General features: G+C 28.6%; 3 protein-coding genes across 4 annotated transcripts; 2 read left to right on the forward strand and 1 right to left on the reverse strand.

Annotated features, from left to right (window-relative positions):
• Positions 1 to 148: 148 nt before the first annotated feature.
• LOC145193367 (partitioning defective 6 homolog gamma-like) lies at positions 149 to 1,807 on the forward strand. The gene is made up of 3 exons (XM_080070829.2): positions 149 to 347; positions 495 to 717; positions 1,024 to 1,807. The coding sequence occupies exons 1-3, from the start codon at positions 285 to 287 to the stop codon at positions 1,653 to 1,655; spliced, it is 918 nt and encodes a 305-aa protein (XP_079926955.2). The 5' UTR covers positions 149 to 284; the 3' UTR covers positions 1,656 to 1,807.
• A 1,752-nt stretch (positions 1,808 to 3,559) lies between these two features.
• LOC149878546 (uncharacterized) lies at positions 3,560 to 8,343 on the forward strand. Its single transcript, XM_090072657.1, has 12 exons — positions 3,560 to 3,700; positions 3,936 to 3,975; positions 4,292 to 5,135; positions 5,342 to 5,477; positions 5,564 to 5,645; positions 5,727 to 5,809; positions 5,931 to 5,997; positions 6,217 to 6,280; positions 6,378 to 6,509; positions 6,742 to 6,970; positions 7,654 to 7,699; positions 7,784 to 8,343. The coding sequence occupies exons 1-12, from the start codon at positions 3,637 to 3,639 to the stop codon at positions 8,067 to 8,069; spliced, it is 2,073 nt and encodes a 690-aa protein (XP_089928783.1). The 5' UTR covers positions 3,560 to 3,636; the 3' UTR covers positions 8,070 to 8,343.
• A 3,109-nt stretch (positions 8,344 to 11,452) lies between these two features.
• Positions 11,453 to 15,456, reverse strand: LOC149878547 (radial spoke head 10 homolog B2-like). Of its 2 annotated transcripts, XM_090072658.1 has the most exons (7): positions 14,907 to 15,456; positions 14,580 to 14,696; positions 14,088 to 14,190; positions 13,462 to 13,796; positions 12,516 to 13,325; positions 12,022 to 12,171; positions 11,453 to 11,700 (listed from the first exon to the last, which is right to left on the reverse strand). In XM_090072658.1, the coding sequence occupies exons 1-7, from the start codon at positions 15,226 to 15,228 to the stop codon at positions 11,537 to 11,539; spliced, it is 2,001 nt and encodes a 666-aa protein (XP_089928784.1). In that variant the 5' UTR covers positions 15,229 to 15,456; the 3' UTR covers positions 11,453 to 11,536. The 2 variants fall into 2 exon arrangements, with proteins under 2 accessions (XP_089928784.1, XP_089928785.1); XM_090072659.1 differs by lacking the exon at positions 11,453 to 11,700 and having other exon boundaries at positions 12,063 to 12,179; positions 14,907 to 15,396.
• Positions 15,457 to 18,427: the final 2,971 nt, after the last annotated feature.

The raw sequence follows: 18,427 nt of genomic DNA on the forward strand, positions 1-18,427 counted from the left end.
AGAAAAAACCTTTCATTTTAAACAGAAGCATAAAAAAAAGAGATTGTAAAACATTTCCTGCAATGAATAAGCGGCGATATGCATCTTGATAATTCCGTCTTGTAAATAATGAAAAACAAAAAAAACGTCATGACTTTAATGACGGCAGCCGAGAGAGTAATAAAACTTTAACAAATTTTATGCTATTAACGATAATTCGGAAACATTTTTATTTTTATTATCAGATCTTTGCATTTGATCAAATTTAAAATGGAGTAGAAATACCAGAAAGCTGAATAAAAGAAATGTCTCATCGTAAAAAAGCTCTTCCACAGTCTGATCTGTCATTAATAGAAGTAAAGTCTAAGGTAAGTAAAAACAAAGGATATCTGCTACCTCATAGTACCTACTTTGCTTATTATATTGTAGTTTATTATTTGAAAAATTACTATAGCATAAAATATAAAAAGTAAAAAAATTAAATTTGCATTATTAAAGTTTTCAAAATATTTCAGTTTGAAGCTGAGTTTCGACGATTTTCATTAAAGAGGGATCTACTTAAAAAGTATGAAGAATTTTATAGCTTGATTGAAAATACTCATTGTTTAAATAAAGAACGTTTTTCAATTTTCTATCGGCACCCACAACATGGTGATCTTTTACCTATAAATAATACAGAGAATTTTATGCATGCTCTTGGTATTTCTTTGCCTCTTCTGAGATTGTTTGTGCAGCGAGGTTTGTATGATTTTATTTGAAACATTTTTAGTTGTAAGAATAATTTGCAGTTTGCCTTGAACTTAATTCAAAAATAATGTACATACATATATACATACATACATAAATGGTTTTTTGTTTTTCCAAAATTTCTCACCAAAAGGCAGGTCTGGTGTTACAATACATTCAAGAAATCCCTCTATCCTTAGATATCTAGAATGTTTAACTTTTAAAGTGCTTTTTTTTTCACTTTTTTAAAGTATAAATATTTTGAACATAGTGAATTTTTTTTGTTTAAAAGAGTTTATAGAAATTTTTTTTTTTTAGGAGATATGCCTGAACCAATAAATAGTTTCAATCAAAGCAAACGTAGCATGGGTTTTAATCCATCGACAGCTGTAGTAAATAAAAGGTTGCAGATTAGTGTTCCTAAAGATTTTCGAAGAGTATCTGCTATAATTGATGCTGATATTTTACCAGAAAGTGTACGCAGGGTAAGACTTTGTAAACATAATTCTGATAAACCGCTAGGTTTCTATATTCGTGATGGAACAAGTATTCGAGTTACAGCAGATGGATTAGAAAAAGTACCTGGCATATTTATTTCTCGATTGGTTCCAGGTGGATTAGCAGAAAGTACTGGATTGCTATCTGTTAATGATGAAGTTTTAGAAGTTAATGGTATTGAAGTTACATCTAAAAGTTTGGATCAAGTCACTGAAATGATGGTAGCCAATAGCCATAATTTGATAGTTACTGTCAAACCTGTTGATCAAACTTTTTCAAGTACAAAGCATCATAATGATGGTGTTAAATATGCTGATGCATCAGACTTTAAAGGATCCATTGGTGTTAAGGCATATTCAGCTACCCACTTAGTACCACCTGAAATGGATGTTATTAATTCTGATGATGAAGATGAGCCTGTAGTTAGTGATGATGGAGTGATGCATGTGTGATCTACTAAGCTTAAGGAGCCATCAAGTCATTGCAATTAAAAGTTTAGTTTTCATTTTTGCACAATAAAATGTAAAAATGCAACTTAATGTAATTGGGTATTAGCTTGCAAAAAACTTTAGCTTACATTATGCTATACTTATGCACAAAACTACCTGATTTAATGTGAGCTAATAAGCATTATCAAAGTTTCTGAAAAAGAACCAGCCATCATTTTTTATTTTCAAGGAGTGTTGATCCTGCACTGTTATCTATGAACTTATTTTTTATTAAACTAAATGTTGTTGAGGACTTGCATAAAATTTCATATCACATAAAGTTATAGGGTGCTACATAAAATTTCATGCAAATAGATTTGATCTTAAAATATAAATAAAATAATTTATAATCTTACATATCTTATATCTAAGAGCTTGAAAAGTTAAATTGGCAGATTGATAAACATAGTAAAAAATATTTTTGTTATGCTTATCAATCTCTTTTTTTTTAACAAATCTGAGTTAAAGCAATCTTCTTAAATGGTCTTTTACATAATAAATTTTGGTCATCTCTCCCCCTTTCCCTCTCGCTCCTATATATTTCCAATTTGTGTTAAATTATATTTTGTATTTTTTATATAAAATTTTTGTTAACAATCGTTTAGCATATATTTTATATAGAAAAAAATTGAGTTATTAATTTAAATGAAGTTCTGTTTTATATGTTATATCCCTTCGTGAAAGGTATTATTACTAGTTATTTGATTATTCTTCTATCTGAATTTGTGACTTTATTTTTTTATATTCAATTATCACAATCGTAGTTATACAATTTTTAAAGGTGAATTATTTAAATATATGATGTTGAATGAAAATTTTTAAAAAATAATTATCAGACGATTTAGACTCTGAAATTTTGTAGACCAATCTTAATCAGTTGATTTTCCTCTTTTCAATTTTAAAAATTTTAAAATGAAAAAAAAAAAAAAAATTATGAAACTTTATTTTTGTACAAATAGGATGTTCCTTTCTGTTTTTTAAAATGGTTAAAGAGGTTTCATTGTTTGCACAACTTAATATGTTCTCAACCATAAGATTTTTTACACCAATAATACTATAAAAACATTTAATATTTAAAATTTGAAAAAAAAAATCATTCTTTTTTTTTAACTAACTGAACATTGCAGTATTATTGATCTTATTATTTTATATGCATTGATTTTAAACTTTTAATTATTTGTTATGGTATTTTTAGCATAAACAGTTTGACCATTTATTTAACTGCCCTTGTATAAATATTATATAGCAGTTGTATGTGAATTACTCTTTGTTACTTTGCTGTGTAGTGCGCTCTTTCTAGTTTTTGAGTGTAAGAATTTTTTTCTGTGGCTTTTTGTTTGAAATCAGTTGCAAACAAATATTATCAGAACATTTTTCTGTTGTTTCTTTAATGGAAAGTTGTTGTATTTGTGTAAATTTATTGTCTTCTTTTCATGTATTTCATTAAAGGCACTGTATGATGATCACATCTTTTTTTTTTAATGAAAAGTGTTTAAAGAGTTAAAATACAGGCGTTATTCACTCATATGAGTATTTTTTGTCTGGTAAAAATTCCTATATTTTTAATGTTTGTCTCAGCATGTTTGATTTCTGTAATTATACCATGAGCTATTTATTTATTGCAATTAAAATATTGATCCCAGAGTGCAAAAATAACATCTAGATTTTCAGAAACTACTTTGAATGTTTTTTTGTAAAAAATCCAGAAAATGAAAAGCTCAGATTTTTTTAATGTAATCGAGGTGTCATTCACACTGTGCAATCCTTTAAATGAACTTACATCAGTTGTAGAAAAATAAAAATATTTAAAAAAAAACAATCATAGTTCTTCCAAATGATTTGGATATAAAGTCTTATTTTATTCTATCTTTAGATACATAACAGTTTCTATTTGATAAATTTACATTAACTTGTAAACTTTGAAAAATCCTTGAAAAAGGAAAAAATGAAAATGGAAAAATTAGAAGAAGACAAAGAACTTTTGCAGATAAGAATTGAAACCCTGCAAAGTATGTAACTTGTATTTTTTTTTTTTAATGTAAAATTCACTACCTAAGTCAAGTAACTAAAAGGGTTTTAGGATTTTAATTTTTATTCTTTAAGTATTTTAGTTGCTGTACTTGCAGTTCTAAGAATTTTCAAACAACTTATGTAATTATAGGAAAGTGCCTTACTTTAAGAACACTCACTTGTTTGCTTCTGTCAAAATTTTAAATTTATGAGTGAGTTTGGTCTGTTTTATAGCTATGATTGGAAAAATGAAAGAAAATCGATTTGAATTTAAGTATGCTTTACTTTTTTCTTTTTTAACTACAAATAATGTTTTATGCTGAATTAGTTATGTTTTTATTTCTGTTTTTTTTTAAGTATTGATTGCTTTTTATACTCCTCTTTTTTCTAATGACTGTTATCTTGTTAATATTATTGTTATTATTTTGATATTAATATTGTTATCTTTGATCTTATCTTTTTGCAATGACTTAATGCTTAATAGTTCATTTTTTGTTACAATTATCTAATATTATTAAAACATTTAAGTTATTTTCTAATTGTGTCTTAAATTCTATAACTATATCAAAGTAAAATAAATCTGAATTTAGAACACCTGTCAAAGCATCCAGCTATATACCAACTCAAAGATCACTGAACAACTATGACTTCAACAAATCAATTCACAAATCAATAAACAATGCTGAACTAAAAAATACAATTCATAGATTTAAATGGGTAAAAACAAATAGTTGTGAGAAAAAGTTGGATATACATAGAAACAGTATATCTAGTTCTTTATCAACTCCAAATAAGTTTGGTATATCAGGTGTTAATAGAAATGATAGCAGGTTTTACAGTGATAAACAGTGCATAAAGGTTCCTCAAACTTATACTCCAATAAAATGCATTACCAAAGAAAACTCTGACTCTATCATAGGAATAAAAAGCCGAAAACTAACAAAAGCAAGCAATTCTGATTTGAATGTATTTAATGAACCAAGAAATAAAAATCTGAATGAACAACTTATCCCAAGAAAGGTAGTCTGGGTACGAACAACTGCAAAAAATCTAGGTAAAGATTGCTATGCAACATATCGGCAAGGTGTAATACCAAATCAAAATACTTTATTTAAAAAGTCAGCTTTTCCAATCATCCAAAAAAGAAATCAAGTAAAAAAACAAAGTCAGCATCTTTTGTCAAAGTACAAGTTTGTTAGAAATAAGCAATACCCTCCGTCAATGAGTAATATAACAAACCATACAATATTGAGAAGTAATATAACAAATCATACAATGTCGAGAAGCATAGGTGAAAGGAAATTTATCTGGAGAAGAAAAAGTTTAGAAAAAGCAGGGAGTAGCATTTCAAAGCAAATGGTTCATCAAAGAGATTCCTTCATTGTAAAACGATTTCAAGCCGTTAAAAAAAATAGAGATTCTCTTTACCAATTAGTAAGATAAATGTTTTGTTATTTATACTTAGCAGATAATGGCTCCTTTTTTGAAGTGAATTCAAATTTTAGTTCTAAAGTTAAATTTGGTCTTGACAAAATGTATTGATATTTTAAAACAATTTTTTCTCATTTGATTAAAATTCTTTGTTCATTTGGTATTTTTATTTACTAAGTATATAAGCAATTTTGTTTTTTGTTTGTTAGAGTACATCTCAGCATATTCAAAGCAAAAAACATAGACCAAAAGATAAAGAAATTATTTTGACTAGACATGGGCTTAACTTCAAGTTAGCTTCCAATCTCAAATCTCTTACAAGAGTAAATGTAACAGCTGCTGCTGGTACTCTTTTTATTTTCCTATTTAGAACTCCTCCCTGTTATTTATTTTTTGTTTTTTAAATTTGCTACTAAATGCGTTATATCTAGGTGCTCATCTAACTACAAAACAGTTGCCATCCACTTATCAAAGACCAATGGTTCAAAAAGCATCAAAATTATACTTAGCCAGGTAATTTTCTTTCAAACTATTTTTTTTTTAAAGTTAATATTTTTTTAAATATTTTTTTTTTTTATCTAAAAATATCTGCAGTTGTGTACTTAAAAAGACAATAAATCGTGCACAGCGTCAAAAGAAAACAGAAAAGACTTACTGCTTATTTTACACCAGGTTTGGTAAGCTCTGTAATTATGCATTTAGTCAAGTTATTTTGTTGCTTTTTAATTAGAATTAATTTGTTTTTTGTTTTTTTAATTAACTCCACCCTCAAAAGTTTATTTGGGTTCATTTTTTTAGGCAAATGCAAAAGAGGTGACAAATGTCATTATGTACATGATCCTGAAAAGATTGCTGTGTGTACAAGGTAATGATGTATCTTTAATTGCATTTTATAATCTAGCCATTTAAGAAGTATCTTTGTTTAAATTTCAAATCTTAAACAATCTTTATTGCTAGCATTATTAATATTTCTATTGCTATTACTTTTATACATTAGTTTTTTTTATTATTATTTTATATTCTTTTGGAAAGTTTTAGTCATTATCCTGAAATTGGATTAAATGTACACTATTTTAATGTTCAGGTTTCTGCGAGGGACATGTAAAGATGAAAACTGTATTTTTTCACACAAGTTTGATCCAAACAAGGTAAATAAGGATTTTTAACTAAGCATTGCCAAAACTTACTGTGCAGTATTATATTTTTAAGAGTACTGATGTATTCGAATTAATTTTTTTTTTATAGATGCCAGTTTGCTCATATTTTTTATTGGGTCAATGCACACGCGAAAAATGCCTATATCGACATGTTAATGTCAGTAGCTCAGCACCTATTTGTGAAGCATTTGTGAAAGGATTTTGTTCTCATGGAGAAAAGGTGACACAATTTTACAGACGCTGATGTCTTAAACGTTTTTTCAATGGTTTTCTGGTTCCACAGAAATAAATTTCAGTTTTACCGTTTTGCTGAGGTGTTAGATTTCTGCTGTACTAAAAATATGCAAAACCTTTATGTTCATTAACTGCGTTATTTAGCTATGTAGTTAATTTTTCTTCTATATTTTTATATTTATTTTTTCCGCTTTTGATTTCTCAAATATTTTATTTAGTGTACAAAAAAGCACACGCTAGAGTGTGAAGAGTTTACACGTACTGGCATTTGCAGCTCGAGAAAGTCATGTCGATTAGTGCATCGCATAAATATAAAGAAAAAAAGCGGTCGAACTAAGTCGGTATCGGGGCTTCGTCGACCGAAAGCATTTATCCAAAATAAATCAAATGATAGACTGGCTGAAATGGACTCTGACTTGGGGTTTCTTTCTCCGCTCAAAGACAGTGGTTTGTTGCTTTTTTATAATATTTTCAACATAATGAAGTTCCAAAATATCTTTACTATTGTGTTTTTCAAGCAACTGCCCTTTTCACTGGGTTTAGCGTTACATAAATTGATTTTGCTACTTTGCCAAATCGAAACCTATCAGTCGGATAAGGATCTTCCTGTTTGTTTCACCGAGGAATATTTCTTTACTGATCAATAAAACTTTGGTGTAGGTTGTTAGTGATTGATTGTCCTATGTAAAATGCCTAAAAAGTTTTCTATGAATTTGTTTTTAAAAATTTCGTTTTACAATTATCAAAATCGTTTTGGTACCAGATTCGTTCGAGATTTAAAAATGAAAAATAAATATCTGCCATCATCATTGATTTTCAACTAATATTGTTTTCACTATTTGAAATTATGTTTCTCATACTAAATCACATTTCTCTTAGCATTTGCTGTTGTTTTTATTTTCTCTGTTTTTTTTCTCGTCCATAATCCTCTATTCGATTTATGTTTTTATCTTTAAAATTTAAGAAGGATATTTTTTAAAAGCAAAATTGGTTTCATGTTTTGGAAAGCATATTAGGATACGTTTTTACGTGTTCCCATAGCTTTAAAGTTTTATTTTGTATATTTTCTTGCAATTATTTTTCAATATTTCAGACAAGAAATTTTTTTTCTCTCTTTCTTTAAAATTTAGGCCGAGCACTCTTACTTCCAAGCTTTCTTAATGGTAAATTTAAGAGGTAAGATGCATTATATGAGGTAACTGCATTCAACTTTTCCATTGACAGTTATTTGAATGTCATATAATTGGTTTCTCTTGTTAGTGATTTGGTTGGCTCAGGAAATAAGGCAAGTACGTCTTCCGTGCGAAACTTATTTGCGTCTGAGTTCTCAACTTCATCGGTTCACTATACAAATGATTCCGTGAAATCAAATAATATCGACATCGATAAGCAGCAGGGAGCAACCTTAAAAGATCAACAGCAAGGGAGCAGCGAATTTATTCCTTTAATATGCACTTCAGACGACTCTGATAACGAAAGTGGAGATGAACCTCGATATACCAAACAGTTTTCTTTTAAGGAGCAAGATTTTATATCATTGGAATGAGGTCTGTATAACACCTAAAATTTATCCTTTTTTCTCAGTAAGATTTTTTTTTTAAAAAAAAGAAGCTATTGATTCTCTCTGCTTAGTTATCTAGGGCTAGATTACTACATCCTTTCTTCTTCTTATTCGTTTATAATATTACTGACAAATTGAAAATATTGTTGCTAACATAACATAAATGTTACTTACTGTGACGCAACGATCCTTCATTTTCAAGAAAACATTTGTAATGTATTAAAAGATATTGAAGTTGAAATAAAAAAAACAATATAAAGTTCGTTTCCTAACATTTTGTGAAGTCCTGGATGTTAATACAATTGAGTACCTCTTGAAAGTATAATGAAAACAAATAAAAATAATGAGCTATTAATGCAAGAAAATATTTGTGATTAGGGAATGTTATCGGATTTCGTTCGGTCGCCGAACGAGTAACTTTAAAAAGTTTTTCGGATCCCGAACCCGTTCGGGTATAGGCCCGTTAACTTCGGGATGACCCGAGTACCCGAATTAATGACCGAACGGGTTTTACGGGCAAAGACAGTTAGGAAAATGAAACCGGTAAGTTATTGGCTACCTGTTCGAGTATCGAATTTTTAATACCCGAAAACCTGTATCTGTTCGGTTTTTGGCTTCATGACCGTTCGGGTCCCGAAAACATCAAAAGATTTTTAAAAATTGCAAAAATCGCTAAAAGTCACTAAAGTTCGCTGCCAATTGCTATGGAGGTAGGGTAAATCTAGTATCTTCGGAAGAGTTAGTGAAATATATAAACTTAAAAAAGGTGCTCAATTAAATTAATTTGAGTGGAAATTAATTAAAGTAGCAAATTAAATAGAATGATTGCACAGTTGAAAAAACAAACTGAAAAAATGAAAGAGGTTAAAAGATGAAAATAAGTGCAGTTTTGGTACCAAAAATTAGTTTTCTAACCACATTAGTTGCCTTAGTCATCATAGAAATAAAACAGTGGCAAATGTAGCGTTTTCAAATTTGAATTTTTACCTACTACTGATTACAAAATAAATATTTAAAATTTAAAGACGTATTGCTTGTTCTCATGAATTTCTTAGGATGATATAAATTGAATGAAATCGAAACCAGGGATTAAAAATCATTTTCAACAAGTTCTTTGTCTTCTTCAATATCATACATGTCCAAAACGTTAATTGTATCAACAGGGGCTTTCTCAATGCCATCATCCGGCTCCTCATTTGGAGTTGATGAAGATCTTTTGGATTCTGAGCAGAATTCGGGCAACATTTTTCTCTCGAACTGAGAGAACTTAATGAACGCAGTTTCTCAGCCTTCAGAGGATCAATAGGATTTCTTCCCTTGGGGACTGTCAAGCTAGCAGAGCTGAACAAGCGCTCTGAGGATGCTAAACTTGGAGTAATGCTCAGGATATCAAAGCAATCTTGGAAAGGCGTTCCGTTTTACCACCCAGAACCGCAAATGCCGAAGGCTGTCATTGACAGAAAGCGTCTTCCACACTTTTGCTGAACAAACCTTGGCAAGAACTCTTTGACAACATCTTCAAGATTTTTGTCTAAATTCTAGCGACTGAATTTAGTTCCTTTGAATTTGGCTTTCAAGAACTTAGCGTTTTGGTCTAAAAAGATAAAAGAGAATTAAAAAGAAGTAAAACTATTGACATGTTATATCCCTATACGTAAGGTTATAAAAGGTCAATGATTACAAACAGTTCAAACAGATAATTGAATTATCAATTAAATCAATTAATGAAGATAATTAAATTTAAGCAATCAGGTTGTTTAAATCTAATTAATTTAATTACCTCGTCAAGAATAATTTACAAAGATCAGAAATGTTTTTATTTTAAAGGTATTTTTCTTCAAAAGTATTTAAGTTATTTTGTATATTCGCGCAATAGGAGAGTTGTAAATATCTCAGAATAATATGTAATTATTTCAGAAAATATATTACATTTGTAGCTAAATAATGGAAATAATGAAATTTTAAGAGAAAAACCCGGTGAATAAAATGAGCCCCAAATCATGTTTCTAGGGTGAACCAATTTCATTTTACAAATAAAAAATGATGATTTTTTCCAAAACTTTCTAATTGTTCAAGATTACAACCTCAATGAGGCATGGTTAGCATTGTCCAATTGAGCTAAAACTTCACAAATGTCATTTTTTTAGTCGTCAACGCACTTCGAAAAACATCGCGGAGTCATCGGTCACAATCGCGGGTCACAGCCAGCAGCCTTAATAAACCTAAAAGCAAAAAAGTTCCTTAATTTAACTGTCTATAAGGCTCTAAGTTTTTTACTTATACTTGTTTGTTGACTGCTTATTTTAGTATGATGACAATTTTCACATAAAAATAATATAGGATATTGCAGCTTCATATCTATTTATCGTTCCTATTGGACTCGCTCCTACTTGTAATACTCGGAAACTTGGAGCAGAAAGCGAGGAATACGAATATTTCGAGTCTAGTTAATAAACTCTTTCATTACTAGCGTGTGACACGTAAAATAGACGGTAGAAATTTTATTAAATATGGAATTTAATGAAAAAACACCTCAATAGAGAGAAGATTCTTTTCTTTTATTCATACTGACATGACATTATACCCCTCGACTATATCTGCCCACGTAACTAATAAAAAATTAATCTGAAAAAAATTTTTGGTTGTGTAATAGCCTCTGTACCTTGGGTGAAAAATACTGAATTTAAAATTTTGTAAGTATACATAAAGACCTGTTATTTCACAAGTCTAAATTCTAAGCCTCTTACTTTAGGAACTAAAACTTAATGTCAACAAAAGTTGTAAATCCTACTGGACTAATTGGTCTAGTAGGATTTACAACTTTTGTTGTAAATCCTACTGGACCAAATTAGTCCAGTAGGATTTACAACTTTTGAAAAAAAACCGCATCATCGTTTCATAAGAAATTTGAAAAAACAATTATCCCGAGAGTTTTTTTTTTTTTTTTTTTTTACATAAATGCAGGGAAAACTGGTTAAATAATTAGAGAAAACTTTCACCATACCTTTTTTTGATTAACTTTTTAAACGTTTAATTTCATAAAATCTTATCACTATCAGTGTGTGATAAAGATAAAGATTCTAAATTTTGTTTGTTTCATGTTTTTAGAAAAATTGCAACGCATGCGCATAGTGAGAGTACAATTTCAGTGAAAAGCACCATGGTTTATGACCATTGTACTTTTTACTAAGATCGCACTCTCACTATTGTATGTTATTCGACAATATGATTTATTTCATAACAACGTATAGCTCATTGGTTTCAATTAATGCTTTTGTTACCAAATCCCATACTGGATGAAGTTTAGTCCGAGAATTATAGATATTACATTTATCTTACAATTATCTTAAATAAGGAAATGAAAAATGTGTCTTTTAATACTTTCTTCATTAAAATAAATCAAGCAAGTATAAACTCCAAAATGATGCGCTTCAGAGATGAAAATCCTCATCTTAAAAAACAAGATTAACTTCGACTGTTTGAAAACAATTTGCACTTTTCGAGATTTCATCAACTGTTTTTCGCTTGTTAAAAGCTGGGAACAAATATTGATTAAAAAATTTCTTTAAATTTGCGGACCATATTTCCTCGTTTCCATCAGAACTATTCTTTTCGTCTACATAAAAAAAAATAATTAGCGAAACACTCAAGAAAGTAACAATAACTTTATATTTAAATTTTATGTATTGATAGCTTATATAATAACTTTAATAATATAATTAATAAAAACTTGATATAATAATTTTACTTCATATAAAGTCTAATTTGTAATAACTTTATGTAATAATAAATTTATATAATTAAAACTTTACTTAATAATTTTACATAACATCAAAGTTGCATAACAATAACTTTATATGATGAAAAAAAATCATAATCTGTTTTTGTTTAACTTTATTTACAGAGCTGATTTAAAAGATTAATCACAATTATTTACCTGGAGTACATTTGATAGTAAGATCCGAATCTTTTGCAACTGTTAAAGATGGTTCATCAAAGGATTTATTGCACTGAATTGAGTCTGTTTGGAAAACTGTTGCACACCCAACAAAAATCTCGAAGAATTCCAAAAAGCATACTTTTTTATCTAGAAAACTTTGGATGTTAAAACACAATTAACATAATTAACATAATTATATCAAAATTACCAATTCAAACATTCAAAAATAAATGCCATCAAAATAGACTGTTATGATGAAAAAATGATGAGTAAAAAATACGATCAAAAATTTAAATATGAGTATTCAAATTGCATAAACAATTATGAAAGTTAGGTTCAAACAGTTTGTTTTCTTGAAATCTGAGCCAGAAAGATTTGTTTTTTTTCTATGCTTTTATTAATGTTGAAACCCCTTATATTTTTTTCTTAACAAAAGCACCTCTTGCCACATCAAATATGAATAGAGAAAATATAACTGAAATTTATCTTACCAATGTTTAGTACACTATCTTCTTCGTCTTCACTTCTGATTATAGACACAAGTTTGGAGCAAGTTAAACTTTTATTTAGTAATCTTAATTCTTTAAAGATTTTAATGACATGATGCACTGTCAGCAAATTGAACGAACAATCAGAAAAGTATATATAAATTTCGTTACATTTATTTAAGTACTGCGATGCTTCAATAGCCTTAGTATTGTTGACAAATGCATAACCTGATATTTTTGCAAATAAGTTTTTGGTTAAACAAGTCATTAATTCTTCAAAGCAACTGGAGAATATATTGGAGACAAATCTCTCCTTATATAGTAAATGGGAAATTTTCACAATGTAGTTGAGAAAGTCTTTAAACAAAATTTGCTCATATGGATCATTTAAGTCACCTTTTTTGTGTATATACCTCGCTATATCTGATATTGAGACCTCATTTGTGTGTAATCTATAATCTTTGAGAAAGCGACAAAATTGAATGTTGTTTAAAATGTAAGTGTTGTCACATGAATGCTCACAACCTACACCACTGTATAGCCTGTAAATCTGCTTAATTTGTGAAAAATATCTTAACAGTGTATCAGTGATTCTTTTTGACTCTATGATACTATCATTCTCATCTGCATTAAGTTCAAATAAAAGATCTAGTATATCTATATCAAAAAAAATGCTGTTGGTCTTGTTGCTTGACTGGGGTCTACTCCTGAGTGGTGATACTACAGGTAATCTGCGCTGTGCAAAGTCAGGTGTAGCCATACCAGAAAGAATTAGATCTGGAAACTCTTTTACTCGATTCTCTTGAAACTCCCCTTAACAAATTAAAAAATATTTTACTCTTTTTCAAGTTGTAACAAACGAAAAATTATGAAAAAATACATGTACAATTATATAATAATGGCTAAATCAATCATTTAAACATTCTGAGCACTTATAAACAAAGTTCACCTGTAAACATACAACCGTTCTTAAAGACAAATTTTCCATGGCCATGTTTCATATCATTTTTCCATTCTCCTTCATAAAATGCACCATTAGCATAATGAAAAGTCCCTATACCATGTTTGCAGCCATTTAAAAAATCACCAACATAATGATTTCGTAGAGGGTATTGAGAACTTAATGTGCGGTTAAAATACCAAGTGTATGTGCCTTGACCAGTCTGATTATCATTATACCATTCTCCTGTATATTCTTGTCTGATATTGTACCAAAACATAGTTCCAGTACCATGACGTTTGTTATCTACAAACTGACCTTTGTAAGTGTTTCCATTCTTATATCTACAAAGAAATATTATGACATTTTAGAAATAAGAAATATAGCCAACATCAATATGCAGTTGGAATATAACAAAGGAGAAAAATTAATTTGTTTAAGTTAATAAGTACAAAAAAATTTTTAGCAACTTATAAATTCCTAATTTTTAAATCATTTTAGAAAATTTTGTAATGCCATTAGAAGATTCAGTTCAATCATCAAGTTCATTCCAATAATAAAAATGATGAAAATGATCTTAAAACGATTTTTCAAAATCAATTTAATAACAGGATACAAAACAAAAACTTACTAACCTCCTAATAGCAAAACCTTGCTGCCTATTTTCAAACCAATCCCCATCATAAAAAGATTTGCCTGAGGCATCATAATAAAAAATACCTTTGCCATGGCATTTACCTAATATTAATAATGAGGGTTAAAAGACTATTGACAATATTATAGTAAATTTATATAATACAATTTATTATTATTATCATTTTTATTATTATTTTTATTGTTATTATTATTATTATTATTATTATTATTATTATTATTATTATTATTATTATTATTATTATTATTATTATTATTATTAGTAGTAGTAGTAGTAGTAGTAGTAGTAGTATTATCATTATTACTACTATTACGATGATGCAATGATGATGATGATGATGATTATGATTATGATGTGATGATAATTACTGTTAATAGTATTATTTTTATTATCACTATTAAGTTTAAATTCAACATTCTTAAGGAAAGTACAATAACTCTACTAAAATTTTCTTTAAACTTGTTTTTCAAACCTTTCTCCCACAGTCCACAGTATGTTTTATCACCACATTTGTAGACACCATAGCCATGTGGAATACCATATACCAAACTTCCTGTATAAGAACTTCCATCTGGCCATAAAAAAGTTCCTATTAACAAACATATATATATATATATATATATATATATATATATATATATATATATATATATATATATATATATATATATATATATATATATATATATATATACATATATATATATATATATATATATATATATATATATATATATATATATATATATATATATATATATATATACATATATATATATATATATATATATTTAATTACCTGAACCATGAACACAATTTTCAATCAACTCTCCATGATATTCAGTTTTGTCTGGCCAAATTATAACTCCAAGTCCATGCAATTTACAATTCTTTATATTTCCTTTATAGAATAAACCACCATCCAGCCAAATGCAGCATTCAGTATATGAGCTATTGGATACATCCCCTTCCATCTGTTCAATAATACAACGGAAAAGCTCAAACTTCTCAACTTTCATTGCATCCTTGTTTGGTTGAACAGAAATATTCTCAGAAACATTTTGTTTTGAAAGAGGAAGACTGAGAATTGGGACATCTAATGATAAATTCTTATGTTCCATTTAACTATTTGTAATATCCATACAATATAAAATCATTTTATAAAATCAAGTATACATATAAATGCATAAGATAAGATTTCAAGACAAATGAAAAATACAAGTTTTCATTTTCATTGTAAGCGTGCCTTTCTCGCGACTGTTGTATCTGCCATTTATTTACCCGGTAATGCGTAACTATACGACTCGCATGCTATAAACACGGGAATTAGTTATTAAAGGTAGGCATCCGAAAAAAATTTTTAATAAACACTGATACAACGAAAGTTTTCCGTAAATTGAAAATTGAAACTTTAACAAGTTTGTGGAAAATATCTCGGTTTAAAATAGTTCAGTTATGTGTATCATATTTAATTATGTTTTAAAAGAGCGTTTACATTTGAAGTTTATTTAGGCTTTTACATTGAGCGATTTTTTTAGAAGTAACTTTTTATGTTATGTGGAGAAAAAAAGAATTAAAAAGCGGGAAAGACTGTTTTTTAACAGAGGTTCAACAGGTGAAGAGTTGCAATTTACTCGCTTAAAAAATATTGAGTTTATGATTTCAAAATATAACAATGAGAATTAAAATTTTGCATTAAATTACAAACTTCAACCAAGAAAACCATTAATTTGAATGGTCATAATGAGTAACTGATGTCTTAGTCAAACTTGTATTCAAAAAGAAAAATCTTTAAAGGGATCTCTCAGAGTCAACAATTGAACAATTAAACAATTTTTTGTTTTTCAATTAGGCCGTTGACGTATCATACACTCTTCGTTATCAACAAAACATACACAAAACCCAATTTCCACTGTATTTGTCATTTTTAAAAATCTTATGAACCAAATCTGTAGTTACTTCTTTTAATGCTTTTTTGAGTAAAATTAATTAATTAATCCTGCCTTTGCATTTGTTTATGGAGGTCATATGGCATTTGCAATACAAATGTTTACCGATTGAACTATCTTCTAGGTTACAATTCAGTTTATAACGCTCCTGTACTTCAATATGTAGTTTCTTTCTCACCTAAAACTAAGTTATGCCATTTGCTACAATTACATTTATACCTTAGGTAATATCTGCCTTGCTATTATCCCTATGTTATGGAAACAGCTGTTGCTATGTAACTACGTCAATAAACATTTGAAAACAAATAATTTTTTGAATAACACGTATAATGATCATAACTGACAATTTTTAATTTAAAATTTAATCTTTCTAAAAAAGAATGTACGCATATATATATATATATATATATATATATATATATATATATATATATATATATATATATATATATATATATATATATATATATATATATTTCTGTTCAAATTTGATTCTTACTTATGCTAAATATCCTGTTATTGTTATGTATATATCAATCTAATAATTTATATAAATTTTATTTTTTTATAATTTAAAAATATGCGAATTTTTTGTTATCAAGGTTAGACTGTGGTAAAAATTGTGACAAATTTAGTATTGTCATAGTTTTTAATTATACTTCACAAGCCTTATGTAACTATGTCAGTAGGGACAGCCAAATGGAAATGCATATTCGATATGGAATTACTGTGAACATGAAAACTCCGATAAACCACAACTTTACAGTTGTTCAATTTTCGTTAACTTTTAAAAGTATATTATTGTTTAAAAAAGAAAGCTTTAAACGGAAATGCTGGATCTGCCATTGCTGAATGCTGGATCTGCCATTGGACGCTATGTTTTTTTGAGGAGATTGTAAGGGAGTTTAATTATTTTCATTCAGCATTTCAAACTGATATTCTTATAGCACCTTTCTTTCTAGAGCCTTAGAAAAAAGCTCATTTTCAAAGTTTATTTGAAATAAAGTCCTTTAAGAAACAACCACACAGCTTACATAAATGAAAATCGATGTTTCTGACCGGCAGAAACTCGTATCCAGATTTCTTTTATCTCAGCCATCAAGTTCTGTTAAAAATGGCTGGAGATTAAATGACATTTGATTTAACACACTCATTTCTAGCATTAATCTGATTTACATTTTGTTTGTTTCCATAAATGATTTCAGAATATTCCCATGCATAGCCGCCGAGTTCACTGCCCCTGTTGCCCCCGTGAACTCGGCGCCTATGTTCCCATGTATGTAAAGATAAAAATCTTTATGAACTTAGTCAATTTGCCTAAATATCGATGAAATTGCAAATTAAACTAGAAAGGCAACTCGAGTAAATACTAAATATGAACTATATTTACTCTTCAAACATCTACCATAGCACATTTGGGGGTAAGTAAAACGATATGCTACACCACCAAAGGTTTTAATCAGTTGGCGTTAGGGTTTTTTCTGTCGGGTATTGAACGCTAAAAATAATCTTCGTACTTCACTAAAATGAATTTTTGGTCTACCTAAGAAACATCGACGAAAGTCGGCTGAAATCCCCTTTAATCCAACTTTTTGAAAAATAAGCAACTTTCTGATTTATTTTCATTGTTATTACTATTAGCTTGTTATTTGTGTATTATTTTTTCTTATAATTTTCTAACAAGTTTTTTAGTGGTATGTTGCTAAGTTAGTCCAAGTAATAGTAGGATATCCTATTATTAGTATAGATTTAGAAAGCTTTGGCTGTTATTTGCAATTGTTTTATTGCAAATTTTGAAAAAGTAAAAAGAATATTGTTATCTAATAGATAAATAGGCTACAGATGTTAGAATTTAATTATATTTTACTTGTTAAAAGTCATCAGCTTCTCGGCCTAATGGTTAACATCAAGTGTAGTACTATAAACCTCATCCGAAAAATTGATGCATCCAATGTGGCGAATCAATGCGGTTGGCCGCTGGTTCTCGATCGTACAGCTACTAAAGTTGGCCAGAGGATCTGGGTATTATTCGACTTGTTCGTTTTTTCGTTCGTTTTCGAACACCCGGAGGCCTCAAGGCAGATCCATCATGGTGATAGACTATCTGTCGCCAAGACGTTAGACAGGGTGACGTAGGCAAGCGTCAAACATCCCACCATTCGCTTCGGCATTTTAGCCGGATAGAAGTAAAACAAAATAAAAAAAAAAAGTCATCAATTGCTGATTACCCTCGCATCATTATATTTCTTTTTTGTTAAGTGTTCAGCTGCATATAACTATCCAGTGTTTTTAAATGATTTTTTAAAATTAGATATTTACTTTTTTAGGTTTACAGCATTATTGTTGTTTTACATTAAAACATAACTTTTGC

The sequence above is a fragment of the Hydra viridissima genome, unplaced genomic scaffold (assembly GCF_058129835.1).
Source record: "Hydra viridissima isolate aposymbiotic clone 2 unplaced genomic scaffold, HvirCarnegie_v1 scaffold_15, whole genome shotgun sequence".
Classification (NCBI taxonomy): Eukaryota; Metazoa; Cnidaria; class Hydrozoa; order Anthoathecata; family Hydridae; genus Hydra; species Hydra viridissima.